We start from the raw sequence: 14,922 nt of genomic DNA on the forward strand, positions 1-14,922 counted from the left end.
GAACTGGGTAGGATTTGGAGAAACGCGCGGAGAAACGCGTGCCGCGTGCAAAGGCACGGGACGGGGAAATTAATTAGGAGGACGACCGCCTTCCCGATCAAGTGGCAACATCTGTCTATTGTTATTATTATTACTATGCCGAACGATCATCCTGTGGGGCCCTGTCGATCAACACTACTCAGCGCTGAAACTTACGTGGAAAAGAACGGAACTTCCAGGGGAGCTGACACTGTGTCTCATTTATATATTGTGCGAGGCATTGCCCCCTGAGTTACAGCCTAGCATACACGCCGTAGACTTGAATCTAGTTGAATCGCATAACTGTTCATTCCTTCATCATGAGTGCACCTTCAGAATGCACTGTCCCGGCTGCATCAGCCCACAACGGTCAAGCAGTTGACTCACAGACAAACGCAACCGCTGAGAATTCCAATAATGCTTTCGAGCAAACTCAGACTTCTGCCGCGCCTGCAGCCAATGGCACCGATATCGAGGCAGAGCTCCCATCATCAGCTGCAGACGGTCTCATTCAGAAGCCCTTCCCCCGCCCTCTTGAGTCAGCCAAGCCTCCTCCACCTGCTGAGCTTACGTCTGATCAACAGGAGAAATACAATTCGGTCTTAGAGGCCGTTTCCGCCTGGACAACAGTTCCGACGACGTCTGCGAAGAATGCCCCCAAGGAGCCCCTCACGGATAACGAGCGCATGTTTTTGACACGGGAATGTCTTCTGCGATACTTGCGGGCGACCAAATGGAACGTCCCTGAAGCAGTCACTCGGCTCGAACGTACTCTGACGTGGCGTCGCGAATATGGGGTGGAGAAGCTGACACCGGAGTTCATCTCGGTTGAGAATGAGACTGGAAAGCAGGTTATACTTGGATACGACATCCACGCACGCCCTTGTCTCTATCTCCTGCCGTCCAACCAGAACACTGAAAAAAGCGACCGCCAGATTCAGCACTTGGTTTTCATGTTGGAGCGGATCATTGATCTGATGGGGCCAGATCAGGAGACTTTGGCGCTCATTGTCAACTACAGCGACACAAAATCCGGTCAGAATGCAAGCGTCGGCCAGGCCAAACAGACTCTTAACTTTCTGCAAAACCACTACCCAGAGAGAATGGGTCGTGCATTGGTCATCAATAGTAAGTGACGCTTGTCTCTCTTCCCTTTCTATTCCTTCTAGACTAACCCGATGGTGCCAACTAGTGCCCTTTTTAATAATGGGATTCTTCAAGTTGATCACCCCATTCATTGATCCCTTGACCCGACAGAAGCTCAAGTTCAACGAGGATCTGCGTGAGCATGTTCCTGCGGCCCAGTTGATGAAATCCATGGGCGGAGATGTCGAGTTCAGATACGATCATGAAACCTACTGGCCAGCTCTGAACAAGCTTGTTGAACAAAGGAGAGCTGCGTACCGCGAACGGTGGATCCAGGGCGGAAAGCGCATTGGGGAGTACGAAAACTACCTGAAGACGGGAATCACCCCAAGTCTGTCGCAGAGAGAGGCCTCCAATGGAACTACGGCGGAGTAACCTCATAAACCTTATTAACTGCGACGATCGCGAGACTTGTCGAGATCAGCTGCTATAGTGTGGTCTTGACTGAGCTTCTTTAATGCTCATATTGTTGCCTTTTTCTCTCCTTCCACTTGATTTCTTCGGGCATGTTGCCGAGTTCATCTTACACATACATCTAGACACCTTATGTTATTACATCATGCTTGCTTTAACATGTGCATTCAAGCCCAAGACCTAACAGAAAAACTTCGGCTCTTTTATGCTGTATCACTTTGTTTTATACATTGGTTCTTAAAGTTGAGCGCAACTGAGCTACCGTCGTCTTCCGATCGATCACCCCAAGAGATGCATTTGGACGGCTATTCCTTATCTCAAGAAGCAAAAGCAGATCTTGTATATAGACCTAATTTCTGAAGGCGCCCAATACCTTCATACTAATATATCATGCTGAATTCACAAACATTGGACCCTATATCTATGTCACGTGTGGGATAGCGGGGTATTACATGTGTTTAGGCCTCAGGTTGGTCAGCGTACGATATCAGACTTAATACTTCATATTGTTTATAATTATAGAAACTCCCAGGAAATTTAGCTCGAAAGTCCTTCTGGCATGGGGCCATAAGAAACCGGAAACTAATCACCGAGTGTAAAATTCAGCGTTGGCCTCCCTGGTGCTCTATAGATTAAGACTACCTTATACAGCAGATGCCTCTCGCAGCTTTTCCTTTGCTCGGCTTGGAACATAAGTGCACATCGGAGTAAGTCAGTATTTTCATCTGAGAAATACGGGAACTCATCGAGCAAATTAACTTTTATCTCCTAATCTCTTCGGATCTTTTCAATGCTCTGCCTCTATCATTGACAATATCTTGCTTCTTTTAGGGTTCTGCATGGTTGCGGTGCATTGCACTTTTCCTCACTTTGGAAAACCTCCCATAACTCTAACTGAATAGCTATAGTGCTTGAGTGAGAATGTGATAATAGAGCATAGAATACGAAGAAGAAGCTAGGAAGTATACTGCTACGGACAGAAAACAAGAGGGGTAAGTTTGACATGACAGTGCGCCTCTTGAGGATTCCTTAGATCTCCCGTTGAAGCCTATCTAGACTTTGTGAAGTGCGATATGCATTCGCTCTGTCGCTGGTTTCCATATAAAACTTCGGGGTTACGAGGTGGTAATACTGTACATGCCATTGAACAGCAACATAACGTACCTTGACACTGCGGACTATGCCATCATTCAGGGATTCAGTGACTGCTAATGCTTCTACTTATTTCGGAGTCACCCATCGTTATATCACTAGTATTATAAGTCTGGTATAGAAATTTATTGAAGCTTCCTACTTAAGATTGTATTTTGTACCGATGTGAGGCGTACAACTCAGGTATCACATATCATTAGTCTATATTTGTACTAGCTTAGGGATACTCATCAAAATACTCAGCTCTGGTCTTAGTGATATTTTCATGAAAGTGAACGATCTATGATTTCAAGCTGCAAGTGTTTTAGAGGGCTTTCTATCATCACGTGGCCGATAGGTAGCTACTCCACAAGTAATTCCAGAGTGCTGAGGACTAATGGCAAGTCAGCCGCTAGCATCGTGGTCAGAAGGAACTGTGTATATACTATCATATTAGTTCACCGAATATCTGGAGATTGGATTCTGTACTATGATGCCATATTCAATAGACATTTCATCTATCATAGGTCACTGCGGTCCGATATCTGCAAATTGCCAATTTAGGAAGGCGGAGAAGCTACAACCCTCATTAAATTCGTAGTAGATTTGCAACAAATATATGACAGAAATAAAAGGTTAGGTAGTATTCCAGAGTATATAAGAAATTCTTACTTTTACTTCCTTGTCTTTTGTAAATTGTCAGGTATATCAGCCTCGACTCCCGCTGGTGTTCTACGCTCCCCTTCCCCACCGGTTCCACCCTTTATACATTTTCATGCGTTGGAGACTAAGAGAGGGGAAAGGTTACGGAAAGAAAAATAAAAAAAAGGAAGACACAAAGAAATCGAGGAGGCCTCTGAAATACTAAGTCGACTTTGTCCTCCATTGAGTCACCGCATTATACCCCACAGCCAACCCCTCCAACGTGCCCCTCGTTCTCAATGCAGCAGAAGTTGTCGTTGTCTCACCGTTGAACTATAAAGTATCATGGCGGACAAAAACCCCACGGGCAGAATCCGACTGCCGCCCAGACCCGCCACGACCGACGACATTGCTCCTCCTCCCGCTTCCTCCATTACTACGACCCCAATTACCACCTCCATCAGCACCATCAACGATCTCACCTCCGTCCCTAGTCGTCACCCTCTTCGTGGTCACGAGGAAGGTTTCATGCAGCCCTCCTCCTACTTCCGCCCGCGAGGTCTTTCACATCCAATGCCCCCAGCCCAGCCCGAAAGGGCGATCGATCGGGAAGAGCGACAAGGACTAGTGAGTTTCCATTTTTTCTTTGTGTTTTTGTTTTTCTCGTTTTACCTGCCTGTTCTTCCGGGCGCTTCTATCTCCGGTTATGCTTCCCTTCCCCCCTGGCCGAAATTGGTCCAGACTGGGCCCGTGGTTCCCTCAGACAATCCTGCTACTACCTCCAACCACGAGCTCCAACTCTCCACCATTCATGCCCCTATATTCATCTTAGAGGTGATCTGTGAACCCCGGTGTGAACCTTGGCTAATAACTGTCTCTTTCGATCATATCTATCTGTAGCGTGCCATTCGCAATTTCCTCAAAGTCCGCAACAGTTACGATGTCCTTCCGCTCAGCTTCCGGCTTATCATCTTCGACACCTCTTTGTCGGTGAAGGAGAGCTTAAATATCTTGATCCAAAATGGCATGTAAATCCCTTGGCCTGAGGGCAGGGCCGGTGCGCCGTGTCCCCTGTTCACATGTCTTTCACGAAAGAGTGAAAACGTGATTTTCAGAAGGGAAATATACTGACGAGTTCGGGCATTGGCTGTTCGCTTTACAGGCATCGTGTCGGCTCCATTATGGGACTCGAAGACGTCAACCTTTGCAGGTCTTCTCACGACCTCTGATTACATCAATGTCATCCAATACTATTTTCAGAACCCCGCGGCTCTGGACCAGATAGATCAATTCCGACTGGACAGCCTCCGAGGTGCGCCACTCGTTACTTCTCGCATTTTGAATATGTCCGTGGACCGATGCTGACGATGGTTCTCATATCCAGAGGTGGAAAAAGCATTAGGGGTCGCTCCGCCTGAAACCATTTCCATCGACCCGGAACGGCCTCTATATGAAGCCTGCCGGCGCATGCTTGAATCTCGAGCTCGACGTATTCCCTTGGTCACTAATGATAGTCAAACCGACCGATCCCACGTCCTAAGTGTGGTTACACAGTACCGCATCTTGAAGTTTGTTGCCGTCAATGTCAATGACACGCAGAAACTGCGCAAACCCCTAGGAGAGATATTACTGGGTAGCTATCAAAATTTAGCGACTGCATCAATGGACACTCCTGTTATTGACGTAATCCACATTCTCGTGGAGCGGAGCATATCAAGTGTGCCCATTGTAAACTCCGAAGGTACGGATTGACCTGCTCCAGCTCAAATTTCAAATTGCTAAAAGGAGATCCGCTTCTGCCAGGTGTTGTTTATAATGTCTTCGAGGCTGTTGATGTTATCACTTTGATTAAAGGCGGAGTGTACGATGACTTAAGTCTAACTGTCGGAGAGGCATTGAAAAAGCGTTCCCCGGTATGTTGGGCGATTGAGGCTTCCCTCCTATTCCTCTCGGCTAACATAAGAACCCCTCCTAACCCACAGGATTTCCCTGGTATATATACGTGCTCCCTGAATGATGGCCTGGATACCATCTTCGACACAATTCGCAAATCTCGTGTACACCGCCTGGTTGTGGTGGATGAGAACTTCCGACTAAAAGGTGTACTCACTTTGAGTGATATTCTACAATACATCCTTCTAGAGGGCGAAAACGATGAATCTTCTTGATGTAAAGCAGGGACTTGCGCTCAGAGTTCCTGACGTACACTTAAAATCTGCATGGGAATGGCGTTAGATTCTGCTTTGGGGGGTCAGTGACATGGTCTACCGTTAAGGATTCGACGGCAAGATGGTTGTGCTCCACGAGTCGCCCCTCTCGTCTACATCTGGGGTATGTACTCCTCTCGTTTTACTGTGCGCGAGAAAGTCAAGGTATTGTATGATGGTCTAGATTTTTATTGGGTTGGCCCTCCGCTTGTCGGATTTACGTTCTGCCCCCGAAATTCAGCATTGGCGTTTGGATTGACAATAATAGATTTCTCTCTTATGTATGGCCATGAAAATGGCCTTTCTCTGTTCCTCATCATATATTCCATTGTTTTCTTCGGAGTATGTACTGTATTTCTATATTTCTGATGACATTGTATGATGCAGCTGTAGCTGTATGGTTTCATACGGTAGGACGACTAACTATCCATGATAAGAGTCCTGATGATTTCTTTGGAAACTAGGTATACCTTCCATCGGCGGATGTCGAACAGGGCCTTCGTGCGCAATCAGCAAACTCCAGAGAAGGAGCGATCCATATATTAGTCAGAGGAAGTTGCCGTCATGGTCTCCCTTGCCACAGGTCTCTGGACTTGAAAGCTTTAGTGTCTGAGACTAGGCTTTATGTCGCAATCTTGCTCCTACCTTCCAAACGAAAAAGACTTGCTGTTGTGTCGCATTGCATGTCGCGCCTCACTTCTGGTATGCCGGAACAGTGATGAGGCTCTTCGGCAGCATCTTCTCCAAATCGCCCGTATGTGGAAGCAGTGGATCACGGACTTGGACTCTTGTAGGCGAGGCATTATCGGACTGCGTTAGTGACCACCCAGATACGATTTTGTCCAGAGAAATAGATCACCACCGCGAACTAGTTCTGACAAAAACGAACTCTACATGCAATGAGCCAGTCAGAGAAGGCCACTCTGATCTCCTAGGCCAGGTCAGGTCACCGGCGCACATTGAAGAAGGGTCACCAGCGAAAGGTCTCTTGCTTCACACGGGCACCGATATCACCAAGGGAGCATCCATGAAGTCTTCTACCGATGTTCAGCGTTCGGTAAGAGGCTCCAGGCGCTTGGCTGGTTTTGTAACTCTCCTGCGTCCGCGAAAGTCTCGGCGACGGAAATCCAAACTCTGTACACCCGAACAACCCAATACTTGTGCTGTTGGGGATGCCAATGATCGGGGTAATATGTGTACCGTACGCAATACAACTGCAGACCATCGAAGCGCAGATGTGCGGGAGGTATTCCGATGCTACAACAACAACCCCAAGGAGCCCTATGAGGAAAGAAAAGCGAGCGACAGAACCATGCATTCTCATACATCCGATCTCACAAGCGTAACCGTCTGCCACAATCCATCGAAACGTGCCTCGACACCTATTGCTCTAATCCATAGGGAGCATTCGCGTCAGAACCCGTTCAATGAACCCGTCGAACCCTCCGATCGATTGTCTAGCTACAACCCCTTCTTAGAGCCATCAATGACCACTACTGGTTCAGCAAGACGGGCTAGCTCCCAGTATAGTGACGTCAATCACGAATTCGCTCACATCGCAGGAATGGTTGCAAAGAACGAGAATCCCTTGGACTATGGAGCCATATCACTTGTCAGCTCGTCTCGAACAGTGTCAAGAGACAGCACTTGGTCGCTTCATATCGATAGGCACACCGCCGCTGTCGCGTTCAATGAGCTTGCCCCTCAAATACGCCTGGATCCTCTTGTACTGAGCAATTGCGGCGAGGCTGGAGAAGAATTGGGCTCGGCTGTGTCAGGTAAGTTTCCCCTTGGCGCTCCCAGCGTCGCTTGGTAAGCATATACTCACGGAGAAACAGTGGACGGGCGCTTTCTCACTAAAGAAAATGAGCCACTACGACGCCGTGATAGAGTATTTGGCAGAATACGAGTAATGAAATCTAGTCTTCATATGAAAGCTCAGCCCCCGATGAGCCAGGGTCGAGCGCTGCGTCGGATGAAAACATTTACCAATCTTTCTTCTCGACCCCGCAGTTTTTCCTCCCTGAGAGGCAGGTCTTTAGAAAGTCTAGCTCGTCTCGGAGGACACAGTTTGTTACAATTTCCCGTGGAATATGCGCCGGCTACTCTCAGGCTACCAACATGCTTCGTCGCAACTATATCCTATCTGAAATGCTTCGGTACGCATCTCCTCACGTGCTACAGGGCCGTAGTTCTGGGACATACTGACTGAAGCCATGGCCCAGCATTGTCCACGCCCGACGTGTTTTGTAATGCGGGTGACTTGACGATGGCCGCCCGAACGTACGAATACTTCGCGGATCAAGTGCTTTCTGCGGAGAAGGTGAACGACAGGATTGAGATAACGGTGCGGCGTGGTGAAATGCCCGTCGACTTGATAGGTGTTCTTGATCACAAGGCTTCGCGCAAGCCGTCTTTGCAGGTTCTCAGTGTCGGCTGGGTTTTCAAGGCGCTCTTGGCTGGACTCCCCGGTGGGATATTAGGGTCGGGGGAGTTGTACCGTATCCTCGTCAGCATTTGTTACGGGCGTATCGCCGAAGGGGGGCGTGAGCCCGATAGTAGTTGCGTCGGCGGTCTCCCCCCTCACGGTCATACCAAAATCCAAGCAATCGGTCTTGCGGTCCTAGCGCTAACGACCCCTATGCAGTTGAACCTCATCTGTGCCTTTTTCGGGCTCTGTGCCATGCTGGCGTATGAGACGGAACGCGCGAATGAGCTCGAGGAACCCGGCGACGGTGTGAGTAGTATTACCCCGGGGCAATTGAGTGTGGAGCGCCTCGGTCATATCCTTGGGCCATTGCTGACCCCAGATGGGGGCGAGGGGGGGCAGGACACTTTCCGTGCCATCGAGCGAGAGATCGAAAGTCAGCGGGTGATGACGATGTTGATCGGCGGTTGGTACATGATCAATCGACAGTTACGGGTCTGGCAAAATCAAGGATCGGTCCTGAAGCAGGGGGCCTTCTCCAAGATATTCAGTTGGGAGGAGGGTGACAGGTCACGCGAGAAAATAGTTGGATAGTTTTTGCTCAAGAGATCGTCTTCTAGACTCGTAGAGGCGCAGCAGCCTCCCCTTTCCTTCCTTCCTTCTTTCTCTTTTTTTTTTCCCGTCTTATCTTGTATTATGGTAAAGACGGTTTAAACTTTGGTTTTACCTTCCTTGGTATTGATGTGACTCATGAGGAAGAGCCCTGTGTTGGTAGTATTGGAAGTACTGTACTAGTAGGTAGCACTATCACGGCTGGAAGAATGGCCAATCGGAAGATTTAACACTTACTGTGTTGATTTAGTGTATGTTTCAAAAAAAAAAAAAAAAAAAAAAAGACCAGTTCTTAATACCACCGGAAATCCAATCATCTTTTGGTTGTTTCTTGTTTGTTAGTCCCCAAAAGCAGGATCTATTTGTGGATCAGGGTAATTAGTGCTGTACTTAGATACAAATCAAAGAAGTGGAGTTGGGGTCCGTCTGCACAAAGCCCGAGGATTATTTCGTCATCCCATCCACTCTGTAGTCTAGTTTACTGTACAATAATAGTATAGTAGCATCTGAGTTGGCAGTCTTTGACCATGATTTGAAAATGAGAGGTTTCAACACTTGCCCCGAACTGGTCATATCTTGGTGGATCATGGAATCATTTAATGTATTATGCTCTGTGCACGCACATACGTACTGTACAATACTTTCGGGAGTACCAGCCGGCCAAAAACAAAACAAGAATGCAAGACCGAAGGGGGGGCCGCCTAGTGCGGCCCGGAGCAGAGGGCCGACGATTCACCGTTGACGGATCGACGGAGCTTACTCAATACTCCGCATGAGATAGATGGTTATGGCTATATGGCTACCCCTACTCGACTCGATTCGACTAGTACCCAGTACTCTACTCTCGATCGACTGGTGAGAGAGTTGGTTTGATTAATTGATTCGACCCAGAATAACAACATATCGGGCAGGTGGTTCTCCCGTCTGACCCCAATATAGATCTATAGGATTGTTACTGTACCTATTGGTAACGTTCCAAGCCGGATCACGGTCTAGATTACAGCATGGGCCACGCAACGCATGTTCTCCCCACGAGTCCAGAACCCAATTGTTGATTTAGCGTGTGCAAAAATGGCTTCGGTTCTTGGCACTTTTTTTTTTGTTTTGGTTTTTTTACCCCCCATCAAAAACGTGGTATCTTGGAAAAATAGTCGATTTTTAAATACGTATAACTTAACCTTTCCTTTATAGAACTACTTCTTGTTTAATAATTACCTAAGTAAAAGGGAAAAAAAAATAAACCCAGTAATTTTATAAATCATTTACATACATACATTGATTTCCCCTTAGGAATCGGATGTTCTACCCGCTACTATCGACGGCGGGGGTTGGAGTAGAGTAACAGTATCCATATCCGTATCCAGTATCCATCAAACGATCAATCAATCAATCAATCAGTCAATCAGCCCTTCAGGGAGAGAAACCCACCAACCAGATCACCCGGTTTGGTTTCCTTCGCCTTTTTTTTTTTTCCTCCCAAGAACAAAGGGTGTTTCATCAAAAACAGATGTGACGCTTACATTCTGGCCCGGCAGACCCATGGTTTTTTTTGTTTCCCCTCTTCAGGAAAGTTTAAGACTGATAGCTAGCTTCTGATCGGGGAGGAAAAGCACCGAGCTGAAAACTAAAACCAAAACCAAACTTTCTCTCCTTCCTCTCCCAGACCGTTTGAGTCATGACTTGAGGTCTGTGTCTGGGCGTCTGTAAGGTACAGACTTCGCGAGGGTACTTGTTCTTGCTTTCTCCGGGGGCCCACTTTTGATGTCATATCACAGCTGGGGTTACTTCCCTGGCACTGTTACCATATCCGTTCGCTGTGCATCTGGAGCTGTAACTTTCAACCGCTTTTGCCAAAATGGGGATGGATTGGATACTGAGCAGTATAGAGGATTAATCCCTGGATTGGAGGAGGGCTGTTTAGTCTGTCATGGGGTGGGAATTACTTTTTAAGACCTCTGTTGTTGTAGTTACTATTATTGTTTATTGAATTCTTTTCTTTTGACTTCCGGATGTAGAACTCCGTTCGAAGCTTCTGAAGATTTCCGCCGAGAGAGTGGGAATGGAATGAAATGGGATGGTTGGAGAGATGAGTTACAATACATTGTAACATCTTAAGCTTCAGCTTCCGCGGAGATGTACTGTATGTACTGCTATGCGACAGAGGAAGAAGCAACAGTTTCGAGCAAATTTTCCGCTTTTTTTTTTTTTTTTTGGGGTGGTTTTCAAAGCTTCGTTCTTTAGTAATACATCAAATGCTCAGATCAGAGCAACAAATGTAGCCGGCGAGCAAACCAGATGTCGTAAAGCAATAGAAGGCCGGCCGAACGCGACCCTCTCAACATCTATTAATACATAAAAAGCCAAGAATAAAAAACAACAATTGCTAGTCATCCACCCAGGGCCTTCCGCAAGGCATCGCCTGTATACCCATTGAAAACTCCCAAAAACTCCAGCGCTCATCGTAGACAAAACCGCTAACCCGATCAGATTCGTAACATTTCAGACAGCTCATTTCGTGTGCAAGAAGTACTCTCCGACGTCGCTAGTATCGGAGACCATTATCGAAAATAAAAATAAATAAAAAAAAGGAAAGAAGGAAAGAAAGGAGAAATAGGACTCGTGCCCGCTAATTAAATTGAATCAAATCGTCGAAACTGTCATCCGCGCAGAGTCCGTAGGATGACTCGGTCATGAATTGTTCGGATTCTCGTCGCTGCTGATCTTCCGGCGACTCCATGGCCGACGACGGGCTCAGTTGCATCGGGCCATCGAAGCCAAAAGAGAGCCCCTGGGGAGTGGATGGTGAGTTCGGCTGGGGGCTTTGGATGGAGCCGAGACGGGGGGTGTCTTGAGATGTGATATCCTCCACCATCTGTTGGATGCGAAGATTGATGGCCTGGTCGCCACAATTGGCATGCGCCAAGATTAGGTTCTTGAGGGAGAGTTTTTCCGAGCGTAAGCGCTCGGTCTGTCGCTTTAGCTCGTTTCTCTTGTTATTTAGTTCCTGGTATTGGGCCTGCAAGAGCTTCGTTTGCTCCTTTTTCTTCAGTCGGCACTTGCTGGCCGCCACCCGGTTCCGTTCCAGGAATTTCTTGCGCTTCTCATTCTGCTCTGGCTGATTCCTCCCCGTGTCTGGAGCTCTCCGACGCCGGGGGCCGAGGCTGTACGTGTTCGGTTGAGATTGAGATTGGTCACTGAGGCTTCCGCGTTGCTTCTGATGGGCAAGCTCGGGCGGAGAGTCGGCGAGTGAATACTGCGCCAGAGGATACATTTCCTCCATGGCATCAACGTACTGTGGCGGGGTTGGTTGCCCGTTGCGAACATGGGAGTTCTGGAACTGCTCCATGTCCAGGTTGTTGTTAGGTACCCCTTGCCAGGAGGCCATGGAGCCCGAGAAGGCCCAGAGAGAATTTTGTTCTGGGAGTGGTGCGAAAGGGCCCCCGAGAGGGCCGGCACCGCTGGGGTCTGCCATCCCTAGCGAGGCGCGGCTGTAGAGGCTTCCCCCCGCCGACATCCTTAGGTTGACAGTAAAGACTTGAATCGATAGTGAAAGACTTGAGTTGACCGTAAGACTTAAGTTGAGACTGATGGTAGGGCTGAGCGGATAACCATAAGAGAGAGGAGAAGGAAAAAAGAACGAGAGAGGAGGAGCGGGGGGGAGGGGAGAGCGATAAGATTAAAGATCCCGGGAGGGGTGGTGAAAGTTGGCAGAGTCGTATGATAGGGATTTAGAAACTGGAAGTGCTTGTGCCTGGGGGACAGTATTACCACGGTTTATCACGGTTTGACGGGCCGCCGGGGGCGGATTTGGCGAAAAGGGTGCTTCGCGGACAAGAGGGATGGGGGTAGAAGATTCTCGGGGAGCAATATAAGTTGGAACCATGTATGTCCAGACCTTTCCAAGGATGAGACAGACTTCGGAAGAGCTGCAAGACCAAGTGGACCAGGGTGGAAGTGCAACCGCAAACTGTGGAACACGGATGACGTTGTGAAGAGGGATCGTATCAACCGGGCTCATTGATCAAGAGAAATGGCGCTGATTGCTGTAGAAACCAGTCGAGATGGGAGGGAAAGAGGAATCATGTAAGTTGGAAGGGAGAGAAAGGCAAGAAGAGTCAAGAGGGACGAGGGAAGAGGGAAAGGGAGGACTAGAGCTGTCTATATGCGACACAGAACAGAATGATAGGGCGGGGGGCGGGGAGTTAATTATGAAATTAGGAAAATAAATTCAAGAAATCAACTTTAGAAATAGTACTACTGTGCTACTTTGGTTAAGATTATTAGTGGATAGCTGGACATATATTATTTATTTAATATTCCTTCTGGAAATAAATTGTATACAATACAAGACATAATAGAAGCTGAAGACACGGATAGATAAAGCGATACTGTTGCTATATACTATCCATGACCTACTGCCACTATAGATGAGACTATAGGGAGGTTTATGATATCTTCTCAACCCACCACCTCGTCAATTGAGGCTGAAGTTGTAACCACTCCTCGTCTTCTCTGTTAAGTTATTAAGTTTGCGATTTCATCAATCCACGGGAGGAGCAAACACTCGATGATTTCATGAAATGGGAGAAACAGTACTTTTGAACTCTTATTTGTTTTGATTAGGTTTGAATTAATGCGTTTTCCCTTTTCTTTTTTTCCTTTTTTTTTTTGGAGATCGCCATCTAGGAACCTTCCATTCAAGGATTCTCGCTCTTTCCAGTGATATCTCTCTCCTCTCTCTGTTCTTTTAATTATTATTAAATGATCATCTATCAAACGATTGAAAACTTGTATCTTTTGCTCCCCATGATGTCAACGATAGACCACTGACGGATTTTTATTGGTTCCCCTCTCCTCCCATCAACCTGGTCCGGGAGTAGTGGTGCGACCAATGAGCGGCCTGTATTCTTTGACAGACGGAGAGCTCGGGAGACGAAGAACATCCCTTGACTCGTGATCTGCCGCTAATCATTCTTCCCTGGAAGCTCAAGCTCAACCACGCAACTTTCATCCTTCCTGCCAAACAATGCAGCAACCCCATAATTCCTTAATTCTTGGATTCGGTTCAGACCGGAACAATTCATCAACTACTCCAATTAATCAGTAAATCAATTCAATTGATTTATTTATCTATTTATGAATAATAAACCAATTTACAGTGGTAACTTGAACAGTTTTAGAAAGTCTTATCAATAACTAGCCTAAGCGATCATGAACAGCATATGTACATAGCAATAGTATCACCGTTTGTCTCAGCTTCTATTGTTTTCTTGTGTATGACTAGCAAAAATCCTAGCACGGAAACGATACATAATTAATTACTTAATTCAATCTCAGAATCAAGGTTTCCTTCCCACAGAAGAAAGAGATTGATCAAAGGTATCCATATCCGGGTACTCTGTAGCCAGAATCCTAAGAGTGGGACGCTATATCCACCTGTCCTGACCTAACGGTGGCAAAATTCGCGGAGGATAGATCCAAAGGAGCCTCTGTTTTGCCCATCGTTCAAAGATCGGTTCATTCTATCTAACCATTGGTGGCGTAGCTCCCGGCCTATTGAAGCGAGCTTCTCACACCACTTATTTACTTAGTTCCTACCTTCCTTAGTACTTACTGCTATGGTACTACTACTCAGTAGTTACCAGGTAGTATTTAGTGGCCTCAGGCTACTTACTACGATCGCACTAAGTACAGTCACATGATCTTCTACAGTACTTCCTGCGCCTCCGATGCGAAAAGCTCTTGTCGACTGACTTAATGTAGGAGCTTACACTACTTTCTTTGCCTTGTGAATGCTACCTTACTGTATTCTATACTTATCTTTCGATGAAAGCCAGAGATATTCTTGACTCAATGGTTCAAGTAAAATCAATTGGGGTATACAGTAAACTACAACATACGTCAAATAGAATAGTTAGATGACAATATACCCTAACTTAATCTCGCACATCCCTAAATAAGAAAAAAAATGGAAGAAAAATGGAGTTCGTCCCCACCCGGATATATTCTCCGTTCATAACCAACCCATTAAGTCTAAGTACAATAGTAAGTGAAAGTCGTTGTATTGTGTAAGACAAGACCCGGGACCCACCCGAAGGAAGCCTGAAGGAAGGAAGAGTGGATGTAATGGTTGGGGCCCGTTATCGATCCTTGTTTCTTGTCAGTTACTAAATCGTTGAACATGCCCACGGAATTGCCTAGTATTGCAGACAGGTGACATATGCCTAGTGAATAGAGGGGGCTTTGTGGATTCAAGCGGAATGAGGCTATATATATAAAAGGGCCAATGATCCCCGAGATAGGCCCTGCTTGATAGTTCTTTTT

At 47.0% G+C, this 14,922-nt stretch overlaps 6 protein-coding genes across 6 annotated transcripts; 4 read left to right on the top strand and 2 right to left on the bottom strand.

Annotated features, from left to right (window-relative positions):
• Positions 1–160: 160 nt before the first annotated feature.
• On the top strand, positions 161–1,956 carry BDW43DRAFT_273551 (CRAL/TRIO domain protein). Its single transcript, XM_032041636.1, has 2 exons — positions 161–1,146; positions 1,211–1,956. The coding sequence occupies exons 1-2, from the start codon at positions 339–341 to the stop codon at positions 1,537–1,539; spliced, it is 1,137 nt and encodes a 378-aa protein (XP_031901415.1). The 5' UTR covers positions 161–338; the 3' UTR covers positions 1,540–1,956.
• Positions 1,957–3,696: 1,740 nt separating this feature from the next.
• On the top strand, positions 3,697–5,519 carry snf4 (AMP-activated serine/threonine-protein kinase regulatory subunit SNF4; the record flags this gene model as incomplete). The annotated part of the gene is made up of 6 exons (XM_032044755.1): positions 3,697–3,978; positions 4,252–4,375; positions 4,514–4,663; positions 4,736–5,092; positions 5,155–5,264; positions 5,334–5,519. 6 exons carry the CDS (start codon positions 3,697–3,699, stop codon positions 5,517–5,519), a joined length of 1,209 nt encoding a protein of 402 aa, XP_031901416.1.
• Positions 5,520–5,602: 83 nt separating this feature from the next.
• Positions 5,603–6,149, top strand: BDW43DRAFT_57733 (uncharacterized protein). The gene is made up of 2 exons (XM_032050260.1): positions 5,603–5,900; positions 5,996–6,149. The coding sequence occupies exons 1-2, from the start codon at positions 5,685–5,687 to the stop codon at positions 6,020–6,022; spliced, it is 243 nt and encodes an 80-aa protein (XP_031901417.1). The 5' UTR covers positions 5,603–5,684; the 3' UTR covers positions 6,023–6,149.
• Positions 6,150–6,276: 127 nt separating this feature from the next.
• BDW43DRAFT_299620 (uncharacterized protein) lies at positions 6,277–8,580 on the top strand (the record flags this gene model as incomplete). The annotated part of the gene is made up of 2 exons (XM_032044756.1): positions 6,277–7,336; positions 7,784–8,580. 2 exons carry the CDS (start codon positions 6,277–6,279, stop codon positions 8,578–8,580), a joined length of 1,857 nt encoding a protein of 618 aa, XP_031901418.1.
• Positions 8,581–10,760: 2,180 nt separating this feature from the next.
• On the bottom strand, positions 10,761–11,141 carry BDW43DRAFT_57741 (uncharacterized protein). The gene has a single exon (XM_032050262.1). It carries the CDS (start codon positions 11,056–11,058, stop codon positions 10,855–10,857), a length of 204 nt encoding a protein of 67 aa, XP_031901419.1. The 5' UTR covers positions 11,059–11,141; the 3' UTR covers positions 10,761–10,854.
• atfB (bZIP transcription factor atfB) lies at positions 11,142–12,193 on the bottom strand. Its single transcript, XM_032050261.1, has one exon. The coding sequence runs from the start codon at positions 12,110–12,112 to the stop codon at positions 11,225–11,227; it is 888 nt and encodes a 295-aa protein (XP_031901420.1). The 5' UTR covers positions 12,113–12,193; the 3' UTR covers positions 11,142–11,224.
• Between the last annotated feature and the right edge of the window lie 2,729 nt (positions 12,194–14,922).

The sequence above is a fragment of the Aspergillus alliaceus genome (genome assembly GCF_009176365.1).
Source record: "Aspergillus alliaceus strain CBS 536.65 unplaced genomic scaffold BDW43scaffold_16, whole genome shotgun sequence".
NCBI lineage: Eukaryota > Fungi > Ascomycota > Eurotiomycetes > Eurotiales > Aspergillaceae > Aspergillus > Aspergillus alliaceus.

Bases quoted from the DNA above. Each gene is read 5' to 3' on its own strand.
- BDW43DRAFT_273551 (XM_032041636.1), top strand. From the start codon at position 339: ATGAGTGCACCTTCAGAATGCACTGTCCCGGCTGCATCAGCCCACAAC. The intron at 1,147-1,210 runs GTAAGTGACGCT...GGTGCCAACTAG, and splicing joins TCGTGCATTGGTCATCAATA to TGCCCTTTTTAATAATGGGA.
- BDW43DRAFT_57733 (XM_032050260.1), top strand. From the start codon at position 5,685: ATGTACTCCTCTCGTTTTACTGTGCGCGAGAAAGTCAAGGTATTGTAT. The intron at 5,901-5,995 runs GTATGTACTGTA...ATCCATGATAAG, and splicing joins ATTCCATTGTTTTCTTCGGA to AGTCCTGATGATTTCTTTGG.
- BDW43DRAFT_57741 (XM_032050262.1), bottom strand. From the start codon at position 11,058: ATGAGCGCTGGAGTTTTTGGGAGTTTTCAATGGGTATACAGGCGATGC.
- atfB (XM_032050261.1), bottom strand. From the start codon at position 12,112: ATGTCGGCGGGGGGAAGCCTCTACAGCCGCGCCTCGCTAGGGATGGCA.